Source organism: Rhinoraja longicauda, chromosome 2 (assembly GCF_053455715.1).
Source record: "Rhinoraja longicauda isolate Sanriku21f chromosome 2, sRhiLon1.1, whole genome shotgun sequence".
Classification (NCBI taxonomy): domain Eukaryota; kingdom Metazoa; phylum Chordata; class Chondrichthyes; order Rajiformes; family Arhynchobatidae; genus Rhinoraja; species Rhinoraja longicauda.
Genome location: NC_135954.1, coordinates 36,128,916 through 36,151,420, shown reverse-complemented (window position 1 = coordinate 36,151,420; position 22,505 = coordinate 36,128,916). Strand labels below are relative to the sequence as shown.

The following is a 22,505-nucleotide window of genomic DNA, read 5'->3' as shown; positions in this document are numbered from 1 at the left end:
TCCTGAAGAATTGTAGGCTTTTTTGCCACAAGATCTTTCAAAAGAGACGTCATCGCCACCTTCTAGTCAACAGGGCGTATTTACATAAAGCGGGTCATTAATTTGCTATTTTAGCCAGAACAAACCAGTCCCCATGGACCTTGACAGCCTCCAGGAGAGAGCTCAGAGACTTGCACTGGGTACATGATGCTTATAATCTAAATACTTTGTCTGTGTTTCTCAGAAGTGAAATAACAAACTATTTCTTCATGTAAAGCATAGCAAAAGATTAGAAATCACTTCCCTAATGCAGCTAATACTTGATCAGTTTTTAATTTTATATTTGAAGTATATATAGATTTTTGTTCATCAATGGCATTAAGGGATATGGGGCAGAGATGGGTATATAGAGTTAGGACTCAGATCGTGATGTATTGATTGGTGGAACAGGCTCAAGAGGCTTAATAGCTTACTCCTATTCCAATGTTCCTCTGATTTCTCTCCCGCCCAGGGCATTATTGACTTCACACACATTCCTGTCAATACCAGGTGACACATTATTATCCAGCCATACTCTGATCATCCAAATCAGTACAAGGTATCCAGCAACATGTCGATATACTCATCCATTATTCTAATATACAAACATTCCACCAATGTGGAGCTGCTGGAGGACGGTGGAATCCTAGTTGCATGTGTATAATTATGTGTTTTATTGTATATTTTCTACATTAGAGCAACAACTATACTTCAAGAGTGTTAGGTTGTCAATAAGATGCTTGGGATGTAATGGGGTCATGAAAAGTGCTTCTTTATTTCCTGATAAAGTTGTTGAAGCAGATGTTTAGAGTCGCTGAACAGTTCTTAATATTATCTGCTATATATTTCACAAAGGAGGTTCAAATCAGGCATGATCTCATTGTATGGAGACTTCTAGTGCTGTTGTTGTTTTGCTATGTGGTTATACTCTTCTTTTCCTATACTGGGAAGCCTATATTTTTGTTGGAAATAGGATAATAGCAGCAGTCAAGAGTCGAGAGTGTTTTATTGCCATATGTGCCGAAACAGAACAATGAAATTCAGACTAACATTACCACACAGATATGTAAAAATAGAACTCTGTAAACACCATAATAAACAACAAAAAATGTTCAGTGTATGTACAAACAAAGAAACAATAATTGTGTAAAGACAAAAACAATATCCCCAGGTCTATGTTGTTTGAAGCTTATTTGGAAGGTGTAGCCAGGTGGTTGTAGGGACGAAGGTGCTCCTGAACCTGGGCTTTACAGTTTTCAGGGTCCTATACTTCCGTCCCAATGGCCGGTATGAAATTAGAGTGTGGCCAGGGTAGTGCTGCTCTACCTCACCTTTTGTGGTGGTGACTCATGCAGATCTCTTTGATCGTGGTGAGGTCAGTACACGTGGGCATTGTTCACCCATTTTGCAATCATCTTCATTCCTGGGCATTCGATTTGCCGAACTATTTGTCAACATCTCTGTCTCTGTCTCTGTCCCACCTACTCCCCTGAACTATCTCTGTCTCGCCCACTTCCCTGACATCAGTCTGAAGAAAGGTCTCGACTCAAAACGTCACCCATTCCTCCTCTCCAGAGATGCTGCCTGTCCCTCTGAGTTACTCCAGCATTTTGTGACTACAACCAATCAATAGGCTCTCTACTGTATACCCGGTAGAGGTTCAAGAGAGTATTAGTTGACATACCAAATCTTCTTAATCATCGAAGGAAGTAGAGGCATTGATGGGCTGCATTTATGATTGCTTCAATGTGCTGGGTCAAGGACAGATCTTCAGAGATATGCACAATCAGGAATTTGACATTTTTGACTCTCCATCACGATCCTGTAGATGAAGACAGGTTTTTGAATTCTTGGCCTTCCTTTACTGAAGTCAGCGATCAGTTAGAGTCTTAAAGAGTCATAGAGTCTTACAGCATGGAAATAGGCACTTCGGCCCATCTTGCCCACACCGACCATCAGGTTCCATCTGCTCTAGTTGCACCTTACTGCATTTGGCCCATATCCCTCTAAACCTGCCTTATCCAGTTCAGTTTAGTTTATTGTCACATGTACCGAAGTACAGTGAAAAGCTTTTGTTGTTAGCTATCCGGTCAGCGGAAAGGCAATACATGACTACAATCGAACCTTACATGATAAGGGAATAATGTTTAATGCAAGGTAAAGCCAGCAAAGTCTGATCAATGATAATCCGAGGGTCACCAATGAGGTAGATAGTAGTTCAGGTAGGATGATTCAGTTGCTCTCTGGTAGGATGATTCAGTTGCCTGCTAACAGCTGGGAAGAAACTGTCTCTGAATCTTGAAGTGTGTGTTTTCATACTTCTAGACCATTTGCCTGATAGGAGAGGGGAGAAGAGGGAGTGGTCAGGGTATGACTCGTCCTTGATTATGCTGCTGGCCTTGCCAAGGCAGCGTGAGGTATAAATGGAGTAAATGGAAGGGAGGTTGGTTTTGTGCGATAGTCTGGACTGCGTCTATGCTTGGCTGCAATTTCATGCAGCCTTGGATGGAGCTGTTCCCAAACCAAGCTGTGATGCATTCTGATAAAATGCTTTCTATGTGCATCTGTAGGAGTTGGTGAGAGTTGTCGAGAACATGCCAAACATCCTGAGCCATGTACCTGTCTAAATGTTTCTTAAACATTATGATAGTACCTGCCTCAAATACCTCCTCCAGCAGCTTGTTCCATACACCTACTACCCTTTGTGTAACAAAAGGTTACCCCTCAGGTTTCTATTAAATCTTTCCCCCCTCATTTTAAACCCAAGACCCCTGGTTCTCGATTCCCCTACTTTGGGCAAAATAATCTGTGTGTCTACTCCTCTCATGATTTTGTACATCTCTATAAGATCACCCCTCATCCTCCTGCGCTCCAAGGAATAGTGCTAGTCTGCTCAACCTCTCCCCGTAGCTTAGGCCCTCGATTCCTGCAACATCTTCATAAATCTTCTCTGTACCCTTTCCAGCTTGACAACATCTTTCCTAAAACATGATGCTCAAAACTGAACACAATTCTCTAAATGCAGCCTCACCAATGTCTTATGCAACTGCAACTTGACTTCCCAACTTCTATCCTCAATGCTCTGACTGATGAAGGCCAATGTGCCAAAAGCCTTTTTGATCGCCCTATCTACCTGTTCGGCCAATTTAAACAAATTATGTTCCTGTTCTCCTAGATCCCTCTGCTCTACAATATTCCCCAGAGCCTTCCCGTCCACTGTGTAGGTTGTGCTCATGTTAGTGTTCCCAAAATGCAACACCTCACATTTCTCTGTATTAAATTTCTCTGTATTCCTTGGTTTTAGTGATGTTGAGCGCAAGGATGTTGATCTTGCACCATTCCGTCGGTCAATCAATCTGCCTGGTACGGTGAGGGGGACCAGTGAGAATCTGAAAAAAGAAGTCCTTTTCAACATCTTGCAAGAAATGCAAAGATTCAGCAATTATGGTGACCTGCCTATTCCCCAGCCTAAAAAATTGCAAACAGCTCCACTTCATTAATAGTCCTTGATATATCTTTCACCTGTCCCTTAATCCTGCACTAATGAATCTGAAACCAATTCTGTCATCTTTAAATAGCTGATTGACAATACAGGCAGAGCTGTTTTAAAACACACAGCTAAAATTGCCAAATACAGTTCAGATAGTGAATTTAATATCTAAGACCAAAATGACCTATTTATTTCTCATCTGTGGGCCTTTCTTGATATTTCTTTACTGTACTGTTTTCTACTGCCCTGTACAGGTGACATTAATAAATCTAAACCCAATGGTGCTCAAAAGGATACAAAGTGCTTGAGTAATTCAGCAAGTCTGGCTGTATTTCTGGAGAACATGAATAGGTGAAGTTTCGGGTCAAGACCTATCTTCAGACTTCAGGTGCTTCCCCCTCTCAGCAAAGTTGCCTTTGTTCAAGTTTGCTGGGTGACCACAAGATGCATGAGCTTCAGATTATCTGGTCACCACAGTCATGTTCCACCCTGATCACACCAGGTCCATAGTGCATACTAATTGAAGGGGTGATATAGAAACAAACTCATGGACATGCTGAGGAAAGACAACATACATTATTAAATTATGTTACTGCAGCAATTCATATCCATGCAGCTGGAGCTCACCTTTTAAGTGCTCTGCAGATTGTAGAAGACAAGAAATTTGAGTCAAAGAGTCATAGAATTTTACAGCACAGACACAAGCCCTTTGGTCCAGCTCGTCTGTGCCGACCAAGATGCCCATCTAAGTTTTAGGTTTAGTTTAATTTATTGTCACATGTGCTGAGGTACAGTGAAAAGCTTTTGTTCATGCTAACCAGTCAGCAGAAAGACAAAAAATTATTAGAATTGAGCCATTTACAGTGTATAAATACATGATAAGGATTTACGTTTATTGCAAGGTAAAGCCAGCAAAGTCTGATCAAGGATAGTCCAAAGGTTACCAATGAGGTAGACCTCATTGCTGGTAAAGCTGGTCCCATTTGCCAGAATTTGGCCCATATTCCTCTGAACCTTTCCTATCCTTACCCCTGTCCAAGTATCTTTTAAATGTTGTTAGAGTACTTGTCTCAACTACTTCCTCTGTCAGCCTGTTTCATATACCCACCATCCTCTGAGGGAAAAAGTAGCCCCTCAGGTTCCTCTCACCATAAACCTATGCCCCCTGGTTCTCGATCGCCCTAAGATGGGTAAAAGACTTTGTGCATTCCCTCATCAATTTATAGACTTCTATAAGATCATTCCTTAGCCTTTTGCGCTCCAAGGAATAAAGTCCTAGCCTGCCCAACCTTTCTTTAAACAGCTTATTACAGCTGTACAGAGTACAGTTCCTTATACAACCTTGCAGAGTGTTATAACTTTCTAAGATATTCAGTTCACCAGGCTGTTCGCGAACACTTTTATTTGAAAGATGAAGCAAAGAACTTAAGTAGTTATTGTTTGAATCTTTCAACAATTGTAAAGGCTGATGGAATTGCTGCCTTTGACTTCAGTTTCTTTGGAAGTGCCACATTTTTCTCAGTAGATTTCAGACTACTGATCCTGGACAATGCATCAGTCAGACTGGAAATAAACTCTTCAATACTTCTACCCGTTGCATTGTAACTCCTTGGCTGGCCCTCCTTGAAAGAACTGAGTAGTATTTTTGATGGATGGGGTTCTGAAGTCTTCATCTCTGCTCCACTTAGTAGGGTGTACTATCTACTATGGTTCTCCGAGTCATTGGTAGATTGCCTCAGTTTAGACTTTGTATTTCACTTGGCAGACTGCAATCCACGTAGAATGCCAATGTTTGAGCTGTTGGTTGGAATTCATGGAGTGGTTTCATTGTTCATTTTCAAGTGGACTGGCTTCTTTTGTAGAAGTTTCTTGGAGAAAAGAGAATGGACAAGAATTGGGATCACACAGAAGGATTAGAAGTAGCAAGTCACTGACTCAAAAATGCACCGTGAGTTTTTGAAGCTTGCTGCATGCTTGCCGAGGTGACTGAAGTGTCACAAGGTCACAACTGTCATGGGAAAACTTGCCTTCCCTGCCTGGGTGAGGACCATGATGTTGGGTACTACTTCTTTGCTCTTGCCAGTCTCATGAACATTAAGGTTTTGTCTATCAAAAAAAAGGAGAGCAAGGTTATTGGAAAGATAAGTAGAAAATTGTTAGGCTCTTGCTGAAAAGAGAATGAGGATAGGAACAGATGAATAAAGTGCCAAGTTGGAATAATGGGAGTTGAGTGCAGAGTATCAGGAAGAGGTGATGGATATGTAATTGTTAGGATGCAATAGGACACCAGTGTTTGTGTGGTGGCGAAAAGATTAAAGTGAGATTTTTTTTAAATTTGAAGGCAAAAGAGTGGATGCAGTGTTCCCTTATGATTTTATACTGAAAGTTGTGATGCAGAGGGGGAACTGGTTGTAAGTGGTGTTGTGATGTGATGTAGAGGTGAAGAGTAACACTGCCATAATTAGTTTTGCCCCTATTGACAGGCGATTGAATCTCACCTTCACTGAAGCCAGCAACTGGGAGTGAAGCTGCTAGCAGCAACCATGTGTGCACGTTTTTATAGAGCCCTGTGGATTCTCTTTTATCATCTCCATACACCACATGCAGGGAGGCCTCAAAAACTCTGGCTACAGCTTTTGCCATTGATCCCTCATTTTTGGAAGGATATTAGAGGTTTCTGAATCCAAGAAATGTAACTTTAAAATGTGGATTCCCACTTCAAAATCCAAAGGGCTGCTTGCTAGAAATTATATAATAGAATGAACAGGCTGCACATTTTGCAGGCAACAGGCTTTCCCATTAAGCTTTTTAAAATGAAGTGTGAAAATCAAAAATAACTGCAGATAGGATCTATCCATGCTTGCATACGTTCACTGTTACTTTCTAGTCTTTAGTTTTGAACAGCACTTTATACCTAAAACTATAGAATATGTTGGAAGATGCCATGCTTAAACAGTACAATGATCTGACTAGAACATTTTCACCAAGACGTATGTGAGGCGTCAATGACAGTGAGGTGTTTGAAATAAATAAAAGGACTCAAAATCTCTGGAGAACATGAATAAGCAACATTTCAAGCTGGGATACTTCTTACTGATTGCAATAGCGGGGTGAAAGCTGGAAGAGAGTTGGAGACCCCTACTACAATCAGCCTGAAGAAGGGTCCTGACCCAGAACATTGCCTATTCATGTTCTGCAGAGAGGCTGCCTGACCCGCTCTCGCTCTTTCTTGGTAAACCAGCATCTGCAGTTCTTTTGTGTCTAAATAAAAAGGACTGATCCTTGCGACAAGGAACTGAGTCAAAAAGAAAAACTGAAAACTTTAAGATATTCATTCAGAAAAAAGAGGCAACAAGGAGGGAGTCTCAGGCAGTGTGGAAGAGAATAACCAACTTACAAAAGATAAATCCAGGTTATTACTTCATGGTGAAAAGATAAATCTGTAGGGACATAGGGATTGGCTGGGAAAGTGTGAACCCTCGGATTGGCTAGCGAGGTCACCAGGTGTGCCAGCGCGGGATGAGATAAGCAGTCTAGCGTTGAACTCCAGTTAGGTAAGACGTTAGGTAGTTGTCTACAGTTTGAGTGTTGCGTTTGTCACGGAGTTTCTGGATCATGCAATAAACTTCGTCTGCAACACCCATCCGCTATCAGACTTGCTACATTGGTGACCCCGACGTGATCAACGATCACAAGAGCTGCCGCAGAGCATATCGCAGGTAGGAGCGAACAGTGGGCAGCCGAACGCGGGCGGCGTTCACCTACCCCCGTTCTGGGCCCATCAACCGCACCTGTGGTTCGTGCAGGCAGAGTCCCAGTTCCACCTCAAGAAAGTGGCGGAGGACCAAGAGAAGTTCCACCATCTGGTAAGCTGTCTACAGCCCGAGGTGGCCGCGTGGGTGGGACGGTACCTGACCAACCCTCCCCAAACCGAGAAATACGAGGGGCTCAAGAGGCTCCTGCTGAGGACTTTTGGCTTTAGCCAAAACCAGCGGGCCCTGAAGCTCCTACATTTACCGGAGCTAGGGGATCGGCTACCGTCTGTCCTGATGACAGAGATGCTAACCTTGATCGGTGACCACCAGCCGTGCATGATGTTTGAAGCGGCATTCCGGGAGAAATTGCCCCGGGACGTCAGGTTAGTGTTGGCGGACGTCTCTTTCGAAGACCCGGTAGCGTTCGCAGAAAAAGCCGATGCGCTCGTTATGGAGGGCTCCACACGAGATGACTCGGTAAATCGGGTTTCGAGGCCTAGCAGCAACCGGCCGCTCGGCCAAGATGGCGGCGCATCGACTGCCATTTTACAGACAACTCGCCAAGACGGGGCTGCAGCGCCCGCCATTTTGCAGCGGGTCCAGCCAACGGAGCCGCACAGGCGCGGCTGGTGTTTTTTTCACAAGCGGTGGGGCAGTGAAGCCCGAAATTGCAGGGCTCCGTGTTCCTTTCCGGGAAATGCCTCGGCCGATCGAATGTAGAGGCAGTCTCGATCGGCCGCAACCGCCGCCTCTACGCCACAGATTGAGGTACTGGCATCGTTTTTCTGGTCGATACGGGAGCGGTCGTTAGCATCGTGCCTTCCTACGGCTGCGAGGTTCGAGCAGGTAGGAAGGGTCCGTCCCTCATTGCGGTCAACGGCAGTCCCATCTGCACCTATGGTAAGAGGGCCATGTCCCTGTCCTTCGGGTCCGAAACCTACCATTGGGATTTCATCGTTGCCGACGTGGGCCAGGCCATTCTGGGCGCGGATTTCCTCTGGGCTTTTTCGTTGGTCGCAGACGTCCGCGGGAAGGGCCTACAACCCTCGGCTAGCAGTATGGAGCCTGCTACTCCTCCACCTGCCAACCCACCCTGCCCGTCGATCCAGGCCATCATCACGGCTCCCGGTCAGTTCGCTGCGGTCCTCGCCGACTTCCCGCAGCTCCTCGTACAGCGGTTCGATGCCCGTTCCGCTAAGCACGGTGTCGTCCACTTCATCCCTACCAAGGGGCCGCCTGTATTCGCCCGGGGGCGGCGCCTACTTCCCGACAAGCTGGCCATGGCTCGGGAGGAGTTCCTGAATTTGGAACGACTGGGCATTGTTCGGCCTTCAGACAGTCCGTGGGCCTCCCCCTTGCATATGGTCTCTAAAGCATCTGGGGGGTGGAGACCATGTGGGGATTACCGGCGTCTTAACGCTGCCACCCGGCCTGACCGCTATCCGATCCCTCACATACAGGACTTCTCAGCCTGCCTCGAGGGCACTACCGTTTTCTCTAAGATCGATTTGGTGCGAGGATATCACCAGATCCCTGTCCACCCACCGGACATTCCCAAGACGGCTACGATTACTCCGTTCGGGTTATTTGAGTGGTTGCGGATGCCGTTCGGTCTCAAAAACGCGGCTCAATCATTCCAACGTCTCATGAATCATGTGGGTCGCGGACTGTCTTTTGTGTTTATTTATCTTGATGACATTCTGGTTGCTAGTCGTTCGGTCCCAGAGCACCTGGTCCACCTTCGTACTGTGTTCCAGAGGCTGCAAGCCCACGGCCTGATCCTCCACCCGTCCAAATGCCAGTTCGGCCTGTCCGCGGTGAATTTCCTGGGTCACCGGGTCACACCGGCCGATGCCACTCCTTTGCCCGCTAAGGTGGACGCCGTCCACTCTTTTCCCCGCCCTACCACCATCAAGGACTTGCAGGAATTCGTGGGCATGGTGAATTTTTATCACCGGTTCGTGCCTGCGGCAGCTCGGATCATGCGCCCCCTTTTTCAATGCCTCGCGGGTAACCCCGCTGAGTTGGTCTGGTCCACAGCTGCCGAGGCGGCCTTTGACGCGGTTAAGTTGCCCTCGCCAACGCCACCATGCTCGTGCACCCCCGCTCCTCTGCCCCCACGGCCCTGGCGGTGGATGCCTCAGACGTGGCGGTGGGTGGGGTCTTAGAGCAACAGGTCAATTGCCACTGGCAGCCTCTGGCATTTTTCAGCCGGCAGCTTACTCGACCTGAGCTGAACTACAGTGCCTTCGACAGGGAGCTCCTGGCACTCTATTTAGCTGTTCGCCATTTCCGGTATTTTTTGGAGGGCCGCTCTTTTGTTGCCTACACGGATCACAAACCCCTCACGTTTGTGTTTTCTAAGGTTTCTGATCCGTGGTCGGCCCGCCAGCAACGGCACCTCACCCTCATTTCGGAGTTCACCACAGATGTTCGCCACATCGCGGGTAGGCTCAACGCCGTTGCTGACGCCCTGTCCCGGCCGGCCAATTCCTCTGTTGCTGCGGTGGGGGGCGAGGTGGATTTTCAGGAGCTAGCGGAGGCTCAGCGCCTGGAAGGAATTGCCTCAGCGTACGCCTCCACCGCCTCAGGGTTGCGGTTGGCCCAGGTAGCTTGCGGCCCCACAGGTACCACACTTTGGTGCGACGTTTCCCTTCCCCGCCCTCGCCCGGTTGTGCCGACCGCCCTTCGGCGTAAGGTTTTTGAGGCCATTCATGGCCAGGCACACCCGTCCATTCAGGCGACCTCGGCCATGGTGGCCGCCCGATTTGTCTGGCACGGTCTGCGGAAGCAGGTGGCCGCCTGGGCCCGCGCCTGGGTCCCGTGCCAGACCTCCAAGATCCACCGCCACGTCCAGCCTCCATACCAGAATTTTGCGGTTCCGCCCGTCCGTTTTTTCTACTTTCACATGGATTTGGTTGGTCCATTGCCCTACTCTAGGGGCTACACTCATCTCCTGACGGTGGTCGACCGTTTTACTCGTTGGCCGGAGGCTTTTCTGTTGTCGGACACCTCGGCGGCCTCCTGTGCACGGGCCCTGGCGTTACATTAGGTTGCCCATTTTGGCGTCCCGGCTATCATCACTACCGACCGGGGCGCCCAGTTCACCTCCTCCCTCTGGGCCGCGCTTGCGCAGCTGTATGGGTCCCGCTTGCAGCAGACCACCGCTAACGGGATGGTAGAGCGCTTCCACCGACAGCTGAAGGCGTCCCACTGTGCCCGCCTGACCGGCCCTGACTGGGCCGACCAGCTGCCTTGGGTCCTCCTCGGCATTTGCACGGCCCCTAAGTCTGATCTGGGTACTTCCTCGGCGGAACTCGTCTATGGCTCGCCCCTGCGGGTGCCGGGTGACATTCTTCCCTCATCCTCCCCCCTGTCGTCGTCCGTCCCGTTACTTTTGGGACAAAGACCCATCATTTATTTATTTGCCTCTGTACTCCACAATTTGAGATTTGTAATAGAAAAAACATCAGATGTGGTTAAAGTGCACATTGTCAGATTTTATCAACGGGTATTTTTATACATTTTGGTTTCACCATGTAGAAATTACAGCAGTGTTTATACATAGTCCCCGCATTTCAGGGCACCATAATGTTTGGGACACATAACTTCACAGGCGTTTGTAATTGCTCAGGTGTATTTAATTGCCTCCTTCATGCAGGTATAAGAGAGCTCTCAGCACCAGTCTTTCCTCCAGTCTTTCCATCACCTTTGGAAACTTTTATTCCTGTTTATCAACATGAGGACCAAATTTGTGCCAATGAAAGTCAAAAAAGCCATTATGAGTCTGAGAAACAAGAATAAAACTGTTTGAGACATCAGCCAAACCTTAGGCTTACCAAAATCAACTGTTTGGAACATCATTAAGAAGAAAGAGAGCACTGGTGAGCTGAGTAATCACAAAGGGACTGGCAGGCCAAGGAAGACCTCCACTGCTGATGACAGATTTCTCTCTAAAATAAAGGAAAATCCCCAAACACCTGTCCAACAGATCAGAAACACTCTTCAGGAGTCAGGTATGGATTTGTCAATAACCAATGTCTGCAGAAGACTTCATGAACAGAAATACAGAGGCTACACTGCAAGATGCAAACCACTGGTTAGCCTAAAAAATGGGATGGTCTGGTTACAGTTTGCCAAGAAGTACTTAAAAGAGCAACCACTGTTCTAGAAAAAGGTCTTGTGGACAGATGAGACGATTAACTTATATCAGAGTGATGGCAAGAGCAAAGTGTGGAGGAGAGAAGGAACTGCCCAAGATCCAAAGCACACCACCTCATCTGTGAAACACGGTGGTGGGGGTGTTATGGCCTTGGCATGTGTGGCTGCTGAAGGTACTGGCTCACTTATCTTCATTGATGATGCAACTGCTGATGGTAGTAGCATAATGAATTCTGAAGTATATAGTCACATCCTGTCTGCTCAAATTCAAACAAATGCCTCAAAACTCATTGGCCGGAGGTTCATTCTACAGCAAGACAATGATCCCAAACATTCTGCTAAAGCAACAAAGGGGTTTTTCAAAGCTAAAAAATGATCAATTCTTGAGTGGCCAAGGCCTGTTTCCGGCTGTATATATATGATAAGATAAAACAAGCATAAGCTAAAGATGGCTGCAATACAGGCCTGGCAGAGCATCACCAGAGAAGACACCCAGCAACTGGTGAAGTCCATGAATCGCAGACTTCAAGCAGTCATTGCATGCAAAGGATATGCAACAAAATACTAAACATGACTTCTTTCATTTACATGACATTGCTGTGTCCGGACATTATGGTGCCCTGAAACGGGGTGACTCTGTATAAACACTGCTGTAATTTCTACACGGTGAAACCAAAATGTATAAAAATGACCTTTATTAAAATCGGACAATGTGCACTTTAACCATATGTGATTTTTTTTCTATTACAAATCTCAAATTGTGGAGTACAGAGGCAAATAAATAAATGATGGGTCTTTGTCCCAAACATTATAGAGGGCACGGTAGATCTTCTCCTTAAAGAAGCTGCCAATTTTGTGAAATTGTTCCCTCTTGTGGGTGGATCTGTAATAGAATACTGATCAGCATTTTTAAGATGCTTATGAAGACTATCAGTGTGTCAGTAAGACTGTCAGGTTTTATGACTAATGATCTGTTTGAAAACGTTTAGTTTTACTATCGATGTAGAATTTTCTTTGAGAGAGAACTCTCTTCACATATAAATCATGGCATAACTAATTCTTTGTTGAGAAATAATTTTAACATTTATCTTTGTATGTTGCATTAATTATGCAAATAATTCAGGTTAAAAAGCAATATTATGTATTGAATATTAGCCATTTTCTCAGCAACCCATTTATTATACTAGTCAAAATACAGCAACAAAGTAAATAAGCAATTTATACCTAACAACTTGATGTAAGCTTGCTCCAGATTCCAGCATCTGCATTCTTTTGTGACTCCAAATTAATCATTTTTCTGAGATTTGGGTGGGCACCTTGTTTCCATTAAAGGTACTTACCAAATGGCAAATTATATAATGAACAGGAGAGTTTCCTTAATTGTTAGTGCACCGGCAAATTAATATATCCCCTTTTCAATCTGTAGTTTTTTGTGTCTATAATTTGTATATTTCTAATAATGCATGCATTATAATTGTGTTACTGTGCATATAAATGATTAGTCCTGCAAAGATTTAATTCACATGCAGTACTTGCCAGGGTGGAGAGTGATTAGCATCAGAAGCCTGAAAAGAGTTTGACAGAACAATGACTTGTACATTGTAGAGTTCTTTCATTCAGTCAAAGGATTCCCTGTATTTGCTGTTATTCGGCGGTAAAGCATCATAGCTTTCATAATGAACATGACATTTTAGCTCTGTAAACAATAGAAGCTTTGTTGGCCGGTCCGCTAATAGTGTGCTGTTGTTCGGTTGGCATTTCATTGATTGCATTTCCAAATTAAATAACTGTGATTTCTCTCTCCTCCGATACTCAGCCGTCCGAGTGCTGCCTCGGTCCACATTGCCCCTGGTGGCACTGTGTACAACAAATGAAACAATTCTGCTAAATACAAGAGAATGGCAGTGAGACGATAAAGTGATTTTTCTACGTTTCCTCCTCTTTGTACCCTATTTGGAACCGGATTGATAATTCTCATAGCTTGCTTGGGGAGTGGGAGTGGGGGTGGGAGGGGGGTGGCGGGAACTGCTGCTGCCGCTGCTCTGCTGCAGCTTGATATTAAGCCAGGAAGGGAAAAGAAAGGTATCAAAGGGAAAGTATGCAGAGAATAAGCATGCAAATTCAGCCGGAGGAAATGAAAGAGGAGGATGTCTAGCTAGATACGAGGAAACTAAGAGACTTGAGGGGAATAATAATAATAAAAATAACTGGAAGAGTTGTTAATGTGGTTGCAGCCAGTTTTTGCTGATTGGAAGTTGTCATCTGTGGAAATGTAACAGTCCCCCCCCCCCCCCCTCTTGTTCCTGTGTACCACGCGTGGCAGTTCCTGGGTTCGCGATCCATGTGTGGCTGTCATACCTGGGTACAGGGCAGTCTGCAGTTTAACTGAAGCAGTGGCATCGGAGGCTGGTGGCAGTGCGTGGAAGAGTCCTCGTTATCGCGGACGGCTCGCACCAAAGCTCATTTGTCCGCTGGACTGTTGGAGCACTGGCGGTATCTGCTGCATCATACAGGCAGCGTGGACCCCCCACCCCCACCCACTGTTTTTACCCGAGACAGAGGATTAGCATTTTCACATGGTCTGCGCTTTGGGAAGTGCATGGATTTACAGCCTCGTTATTTAATTGCCGGAGCCGATGGATTGGCTCACTGTGTCATGCCTGTGCCAGCCGATGGTGAAGTGAAACTGTGCCTAGGTGCTGCATGACAGGACTCCTGTCCTCTCTATCCTGCTCGGCTGTTGATTTCCCTCCGCTAATGTCAACTCTCAGGGCATATGGGAGACTCATTACCGTATGGCGTGCTATTACCTTGTGATCAGCTCAACACATCTCAGCAATGGGCATTTTAGAAGCATTAAAGGCGTTTTTAGAGGTCCCCTGTGCAAGAATGGGAGTGAAACACTGGTAAATTCCGTGCATATTTTCTTTCCATTTAATTACATGTAATAAACTTTTTTACATCGTTACTGCTGTACCCATTGTGGAAATATGCGGCCATCGATTTTTTTAGTTAACAAATTGATGCTGATTTTTTTTTGTGATGATTCATTTTGTTTTCGGTATTGCCTTTATGTTTGAAGGGATGTCTAATAAGTGTGACTTTGTAAAATATCTCTACCATATAATATGTATGGTTGAAGCAGGGAAATGGGATTTCTGAATTCGGAAACTCGTGAAACAGTTAGTTAATTAGATTGCTGGCGCGCTGCCTGTCTATATATAGGACTGGATCGGGGCTGAATCTTTTAAAGTTACTTTCGCCGAACAATTATTTCAAGCATTATTTTCTTTTGTTACGTTTCATATAATGAAGAAAATTATCCTTTTATACTGCAGCCTGCTTTGTAGGTGATCCATGGCCCCTTGTTTAGACCATTGAGTTTGAGTAAAATACCATTTTTTTTCATGCGATTGTCATGATAGTAGTTCCGAACATAATTAAAAAGGCTACTGCAGTCATCAGCAAGAAAGATGAGAGATCTTGCGTTTTGAACCTACTCTCGATTCCCTCGCATTCATTTTGCTGGTGATAACACACCTGCGATGCAAATGTCAGAAGTTGCGAGAGCACGCTGATCAGGCGAGTTCACATCGTAACAATTCTGGAAAGGCGTTTGCCCAACACTGATTGAAATTTACCCCTTCAGCTATTCTCTATGCAAGTGAGAGACATCGCAATTAATGTTTGTCCTGACTTTTTTTAACACATGGTTTCAAATGACGACGGTAGGTGCAAAGCAACAAAGAATGTATTTGACATTCATGAGAACAAATCTAACCCGATTGAATTAAGAAGGTAGCTAACTAAGAGCGATATGACAACTACATTAATGCAAGTGTTTCTCATTGCCAAATTGTATTATATTGCAACAGTGGCACCTTCTGCGGCTGCGGAATCCCATTTAGAGAGAAATGCTAGATTATGCCAAACATACTTTGTATTTGTTAAAAGTCTGTAATTCTGGATTCTTGCAATGCTTTATAATCCACTCAAGTATTTGTACAGAACCTGTGAGTGTTAAATTTTGGATTGTTTTGAGCCATTAACGTGTATTTGGTTTCTGTAGATCTTGAGACTTCAAACGGTTTCTTGTGACAGATGTGTAGAATTCATCATTCTTTCACTGAGTTGTGCATTATTACAAAGATTAATACTATACAAAGCATTGGGCTTCAAAACTTTCCCAATTCTATTTTCTTCCAAAGCTCTTCAATATTCTTAATGTTTCCTTTCAAATTGTGCAAATTTGTTTCAGAAGCCTTAAAAATGTTCACATTGTCTTAATAATTGAAAGCCGTGGAGCAGATTTGGTATTATAAAAAGACTGACTACATTTATTTGCTGTATTTTTCAATCACAGTAAAATTAAAAGTTATTTTTATTTGTTATTTATCATCAGAGACAAAAATATAATTTGAAGATTTCCTCCAGGTTTTAGGGCTGAATCTTGTTGACTAATTTTGTCTGGCATTGCTGCACACAAGCTGTTAAAGATGGGACTAAGTGAAAGATACAGTTTCCAGACCCTTCAACCAGTTTTGCAGAAATTCTAGGAAATTTCTTCTGGGATTCTGCACCAGTCCAAACTCCATTGATTTTAGCGGGAATTGTAGGGCTCTAGATTAGAATGCAAAGGGGAAGGAAGCGTTCCATTTTTTAAAATAAGATGTTGCATTGTTTTAGTGCATTCAGATGGTTAACTGTTTTTATTTTTATTTAATTACTTATATTTGAATAGTTTTTAAATGTCTCTGAAATAAAAACAGAAAATACTAATCATTGGGTATCAGCATGTGGAGAGAGAAGCACAGTTAATGAGGGAGATAATTTGTCATTACATTAGTGCTAGTGTCGGAATGAACTGGATATCCACTTGGAAAGGCCTTGTTTCCCCTGCTGAGTTTGGCCCAAGTCGCAGTCTGTTGCTTTGCATGATGCAATGTGTTTGCACAATCTTCCCCAAGTATCAGTCTGGGGAAGCACCCTCTGTCCTTTCCCTCCACAGATGCTGGCTGAATTTGCTCAATATTCCAGCACCTCGTGTCTTCCCCAAACTTCCCCAAACTTCTCTGCTTTCAGACCAGGAAGTCTTATGCACTGACCCTGCACCAGGCCAAACTTGGTCCAAAGGCATCTGAAACTGTTCATATTAATGTGAGAGATAGGCGAGAGCTAACTAGTTATTATTATTATTATTAATTTAAGTTAGTTTTAATGAATTTATTTTTACATTGTGAAAGAACTTATTATACAGTTAAAAACATATTAAAACATTTCTTTATCACATTCATATAATTTTTTTAACTGCCTCACAATTTTACTGAATGTTTGTCGATGTTAAAGGTTTTCACAAACATTTAGCAGCCCCTGTATCATGAAGGGACCGCTCCAGCTGCCAAGGCTGTGAGTCCAGCCAGCTCTTTGCACTGAGACAGCCTCATGCTACGGGGCTGAATCAGTGCAAAGAGCTGGCTGGGCAGCCCCATGCTATGCTGACTCGGCTGAAGTACTGATAGAAAGTTGCACTAGGGGCTGATGGCAAGTAACTTCTTGGTGCTCCAACATTTAGCATGGTTTTTATCAGAATCAGAAATCATTAGCTTTGCTAAAAACATAACTTTTTTCTCTGTCTCTGTAAGTGGTGGCTAAATATTTGTTGTATTTTCATTATTGTTGAGCTAATCATCTGGCATGGATGTTAATTGCTTTAAAAATCTAGCTGTCTGTTTTTTATTACACACCTGGTGTGATTATTGATTATTTATGATGTGCAACATGGTCAGAATAAATAAAATGTGGTTTCATGGTTCAGGCATCTTCTTGGCTATAAAAGTAACAATTCACCTGTGGAAGTTGTTGTGAGTTGGAATTTGTTGCAGTGGTACATTTGTAAGCCTAATGCAAATATACCTTGTACCTATGTGTACAGAAGGCAGATTCTAAATTTTCTCAAATTTCTAGTTTTCTTCGCTGTATATCACCTGGAGAGGTGGGAGTACAGTAACACTCTCTTTATACAGTTTCCATTCATGTTTTCTTTTGCCATTGTAATTTCTCTGACCCTCACAGTACCTCACACAGCCTCGGCAAGGCCGGCAGCTTAATCAAGGATGTCGCACCATGGCCGCTCCCGCTTCTTCCCTCTCCCATCAGGCAAAATGTATAGAAGTGTGAAAATGCACACCACCAGATTCAGGGACAGTTTCTTCCCAGCTGTTATCAGGCAACTGAATCATCCTACCCGAATTGCCTTCCTGGCAAGACCTATGTCCAGTGTATTATCAAGCATCCGTGACATGAGGTAAGCTTTAATTTTAACTTGGTAAATGTTTCACATATAAATCAGAAAGTCCTACTATTGTTCCGTGGACAGAGGTGATTGACGAATCTCAGGTTGCAGAGATGCCAAGGCTCAACTTTAGTGATAGCCTGTGGATAAAAACAAACCTGATGACACTAGCTGCGTAATTGGCTACATGGATGTTTTCACGGTGGCATATTGAGCTGACATAATGGAACTGCACTGGAAAGAATTTGGACAGAAATTTTGCTCACGGGTTTATTCTAGTTTCCTTTAACACTGAAACGCGTACTGGTTCCCATCCTGGAAAATTCTTGCAGTTTTCATTCTGATACTGAAGAGCTATCAAGACAGGATTTGTTCTTTTCATTCAGTTAATAATACAGACTGCTGATTTTATCCCTACACTCTTCACAGGAGATCTTTCCACTTGAAAAGCCATCTATTTGAGGGGAAACTTTCTCTTGTGCTTTTGTGTGGGTGTAGTTTTAAAGCTTGGAAACATGACCTTTTTTTCAATAACATATTTTCAGAGTTTCCACCATCTCTTATTGAGACAGATCACCAGATTCGTGTTTAGTATCGCACATGGTTTTATATCCTAATTTTGAAATATTTCTTCATCCAGTGCCATTTCAGTTAAACATGGTTTTAAATAGACTGTTCAAAACCTGAAACTGATCTGTCAGAATATTTGCATGCATAAGTTTAACATATTCTTTACGAAACGTTTGACCACTCTCACTGAAATAGGATAATGTCTGTTAAAGTAGTGAGCAAAGGATTTGAGAAGAAATATTAAATATCAACTTACTAATATGCCTAAGGTCAATTTTGAGAGATATATTTCACATCTAATTTCATAATAACGTTTAATGGAAGTCTGCATTTACATAATGCTTAGTGTGACTTAATAGTGGAAACGGTAAGTGAGTTTTAAGACTGAAGAAATCCTTGTTACAGCTTTGAATTTAGACTATTTCAGTCCATGTTTACAGACACTGTAAGGCTTTTAAAGAAAACCGGTTAACATAGGAGTAGTTGAAGTAGTAATTCAACTAGGTACAATATAACACATACTAACTATTTTACAGGAAATCCATTTTGCAGTTTGTCTTTCAATGTACATCTTACTGTTTACATCCAATAAGTTACTCCATGAAACCCAAGGACAATGTGAACCTGTGAGTTTTACATCAGAATATTTGGCACATTGTTCTTAATTAACTTTCCCAACTTTATTAAAAAATTGTGTTTGAAGAGTATTTCAGATGCTCAGCAGTTTTTAATTTATTTGAGCTGAGGATGTGGCAGTTGAGCTTTTCTGTAAGCTGTGGCCTTGTCCCGTTAACCAGATGGCATGTTTGTGCCGTGACAGATGTTGCATCTGTCATATTATTTAACATCAAAATGAGTTAGAATCCATTGAACAGCAAATATGTTTAAAGCAACCCAGAAAATGGAACAACATTTAATGAAGGAGGATGACATCAACTTTTATATGGAAAAATAAATAGGCTAGTTTTGATTCTGTGGTAAGGAGATTAGATAATGGCCAATATGCATTGTAATATATTTTCTCAGAGTCATGTACAATTTTATTTTGATTAATAAATGCGAAATAACAGATACGGACAAAGCCTTCAGGGAAAATGTCCATGATCTGTTTCAGTGACATGCATGAATGACATCATGTTTGTGTGCCGTCAACGTGAGAAATAGCTTTGCTGAAAAAACATACACATCAAATTTTATTGTTGATTACTAATGTGAAAAATAGGATTTTAGAATCATGCATTTCTCTTTATTATTTAAAGTATTATCTAGTCTTAATGAAAAGTGTCAAACAAGGGTTTGTTTAGGTGATAAAATAATCATTAGAAATCTTGGTCTTTTAGATGACTATGTTAATCACAAACTTGCCAAAATGTGGTATGGTATGGTACTATATTTGTCACATGTACCAAGGTACAGTGAAATTCATTTTTGTATACAGTTCAGGACAAGTATCACTATACATAAGCACTTACATACATATGAGGTAAGCATCTCAGATACAATAGACAATAGACAATAGGTGCAGGAGGAGGCCATTCGGCCCTTCGAACCAGCACCGCCATTCAATGTGATCATGGCTGATCATTCTCAATCAGTACCCCGTCCCTGCCTTCTCCCCATACCCCCTGACTCCGCTATCCTTAACAGCTCTATCTAGCTCTCTTTTGAATGCATTCAGAGAATTGGCCTCCACTGCCTTCTGAGGCAGAGAATTCCTCAGATTCACAACTCTTTGACTGAAAACGTTTTTCCTCATCTCCGTTCTAAATGGCCTACCCCTTATTCTTAAACAGTACAAGTGTACAGCAGTAGTACACTAATGCAGTTTTCAGTGTCGCCAGTTTGGCGCCATTTTCAAGTCCCAGTTGTCGTAAGTGCAGGGATCATCATCTGACCATGAAGGTCTGTTGTCCCGGCGGCGTTGCAGGGTCGGCCTGGCCAAGTGCAGCCCTTGGTGTCCATCGCCGCCACTCCATTGCTGTAGGCTGCGTCCAGTCCAAGTGTTCAACCTCTGGCAGCGGTGCCTGGTCCAGCTGAGCCCCAGGCTGCTGCAGGGCCTCCAACCGTCGATGCCATGCACGATACTCTATTATTCAGTCTTTTCCATCCCTTAAAAATTTAAATGCAGGCTCTGCTTAGGTATCCTGCGGTAACAGAACTGGGGACATCAAATTTAACGGTTAATGATAGTTATAGAGACATATAAAATTTTCTGTGATCTGTTTATCCTTTCTACTAAAACATAATTTCTAATCATATTTCTTTGAATATATTGCCTGCTCTAAATTTGGTTCCATCTTTTCCAAAGATTCCTGTGCAAGAACCTTTAGCACAGTTTCCACTATGCTCACAAAACAGTTATCACCCAAAGGTCACAAATAATGTTTGTTGTTACAGTGCAAGTAATGCATATTTCTTCTTAACCTCAGGTGGCTGTGAATATGATCAAACATACTAATCTACTCCATTGATTCTTTTTTTTTGTGGACAATTCATATGACTCAATACAACTTGAAATGACTTTTAATCCCACTCCTCTTATCATCCTGTATTTGACAGTCATGCGTTCAATTTCCTTGGTCCTAAATTCTGAAATTGTTTTCCTGTCTATCTCTATGAGAAAACACTCTTTGAACTGAGCACAATGGTTCCCAGTAGCTCTATATCTGACTAGCTATCAACCTCTTTGAGGAAATGCTTATGTGAGGTGCTTGCGAAATTTTGGCATATTAAAGGCGCTTTACAAGGGTACCGTAAGGTTGAGTTCCCCCAAGGTCACATCCAAAATTTCCTTGTCTTTCCTGGCCGGCAGGTCTGTATCCTTCCGACAGGTACAGCAGTCATCAAATTCCTGTTGATAAAATGGGTATACACATAGGTTTATTTTGTCCAACCGATTTTACTCAACTAGAGAAGTGATTGAAATGGCTGTGAACCAACAGTAGTTTGCACACCAGACATCAGATTTGTTTGTAACTTGGAATTATAGAAAGCCCTTGGCCATTAAAAGTTAGCATTATCTTTCCCATAGTAGACACTTCAAGTCGGTCACAGGTCAACTGAGTTATTAGCAGAAGATTGCAGCTGTAAAGTTCTTTATCAAAAATAATTTATCACTTGGCAAGAGACCATCTATTTCCTTTTCTTTATTATTGACCTGAAATAAAGGTGGTTATAGTGTGCAAGGTTTGCTGGATTATTGCCTTTTGTTTGAGTCGGCAAATTAAAAATATTGAAATAGCCTGGTAAAACGTTAAAAGTTTCACATCCATCATTCCTTATTTGAAAGCATGAGAACAACATACCTGAAAATGCTTTTGAACAGTATCTGCTATCATCTATAATTAGTACATAATCATGTAACTATTTTTCTATATATATGAATGATGAGAATAATGAACAGTACAGCACCACAAGCCCTTCAGCCCACATATCTGTGCTAAACATGATGTCAAATTAACGTAATTCCTTCTGCCTGCATGTGATCCATGTCCTTGCATATTCACATGCCTATCTAAAAATCTCAAGCGCCATGATCGTATCTGCTTTTATCACCATCCCTGGAGTGAGTTCCAGGCACCCCTACTCTCTGTACAAAAATAATGCCCCATAGATCTCCTTTGAACTTTCTCCCTCTCACCTTAGAGCTATGCTTTCTGGTATTCGACATTTTTACCCTGGGTAAAAAGAGTATCTAAGCAGGTTTAATTGTCATATGCACCAGGACTGGAACAATTACATTTTTATTTGCTGCAGGCACATTAACACAATGACCTAACAAATAAATCACAATATAAATAAGCTAAGATAAATATCAGTTATGCCAGGTAACAAGACCATAATAGTGCAAGGACTTAGTCAACCTTAAATAAGTCCATTGTAATTTGGTGCTGAAATATGGTTATAGTTAGGATTGTGTGGTGAGGTTTTAGAGGCTGAACGTTGATAGGAAGAAGCTGTTCTAGAATTGGACAGAATGTTTCTCCAAATACCCAATTTATGCATCTTACAGTTTTATAAACTTCTAGCAGGTCTCTGCTTCCAATGTTCCAGAAAAAAAAAGTTTGTCCAACCTCTCCATATAGCTAAAACTCTCTAATCCAGGCAGCATTCTTGTAAGCCTCTTCGACACACATTCTAAAACCTCCGCATCCTTCCTGCAATGGGGTGACCAGAGTACTTCAAATGTAGCTTAACCAAACTTTTAAAAGCTGCAAAA

At 42.9% G+C, this 22,505-nt stretch overlaps 1 protein-coding gene across 4 annotated transcripts in view; it reads left to right on the top strand.

Moving 5' to 3' along the window:
* znf804b (zinc finger protein 804B) overlaps positions 1 to 22,505 on the top strand; it is a 569,768-nt gene that overhangs the window by 178,910 nt on the left and 368,353 nt on the right. The window contains exon 1 of one of the 4 annotated variants that reach the window (XM_078417210.1): positions 13,820 to 14,330. The exons of the other annotated variants lie outside the window; for them this stretch is intronic. Within the exon in view, the coding sequence (XP_078273336.1) occupies positions 14,220 to 14,330 (111 nt within the window). The 5' untranslated portion in view covers positions 13,820 to 14,219. Of the gene's footprint in view, positions 1 to 13,819; positions 14,331 to 22,505 lie in introns of those variants that run through there. 4 annotated transcript variants of the gene reach the window in all.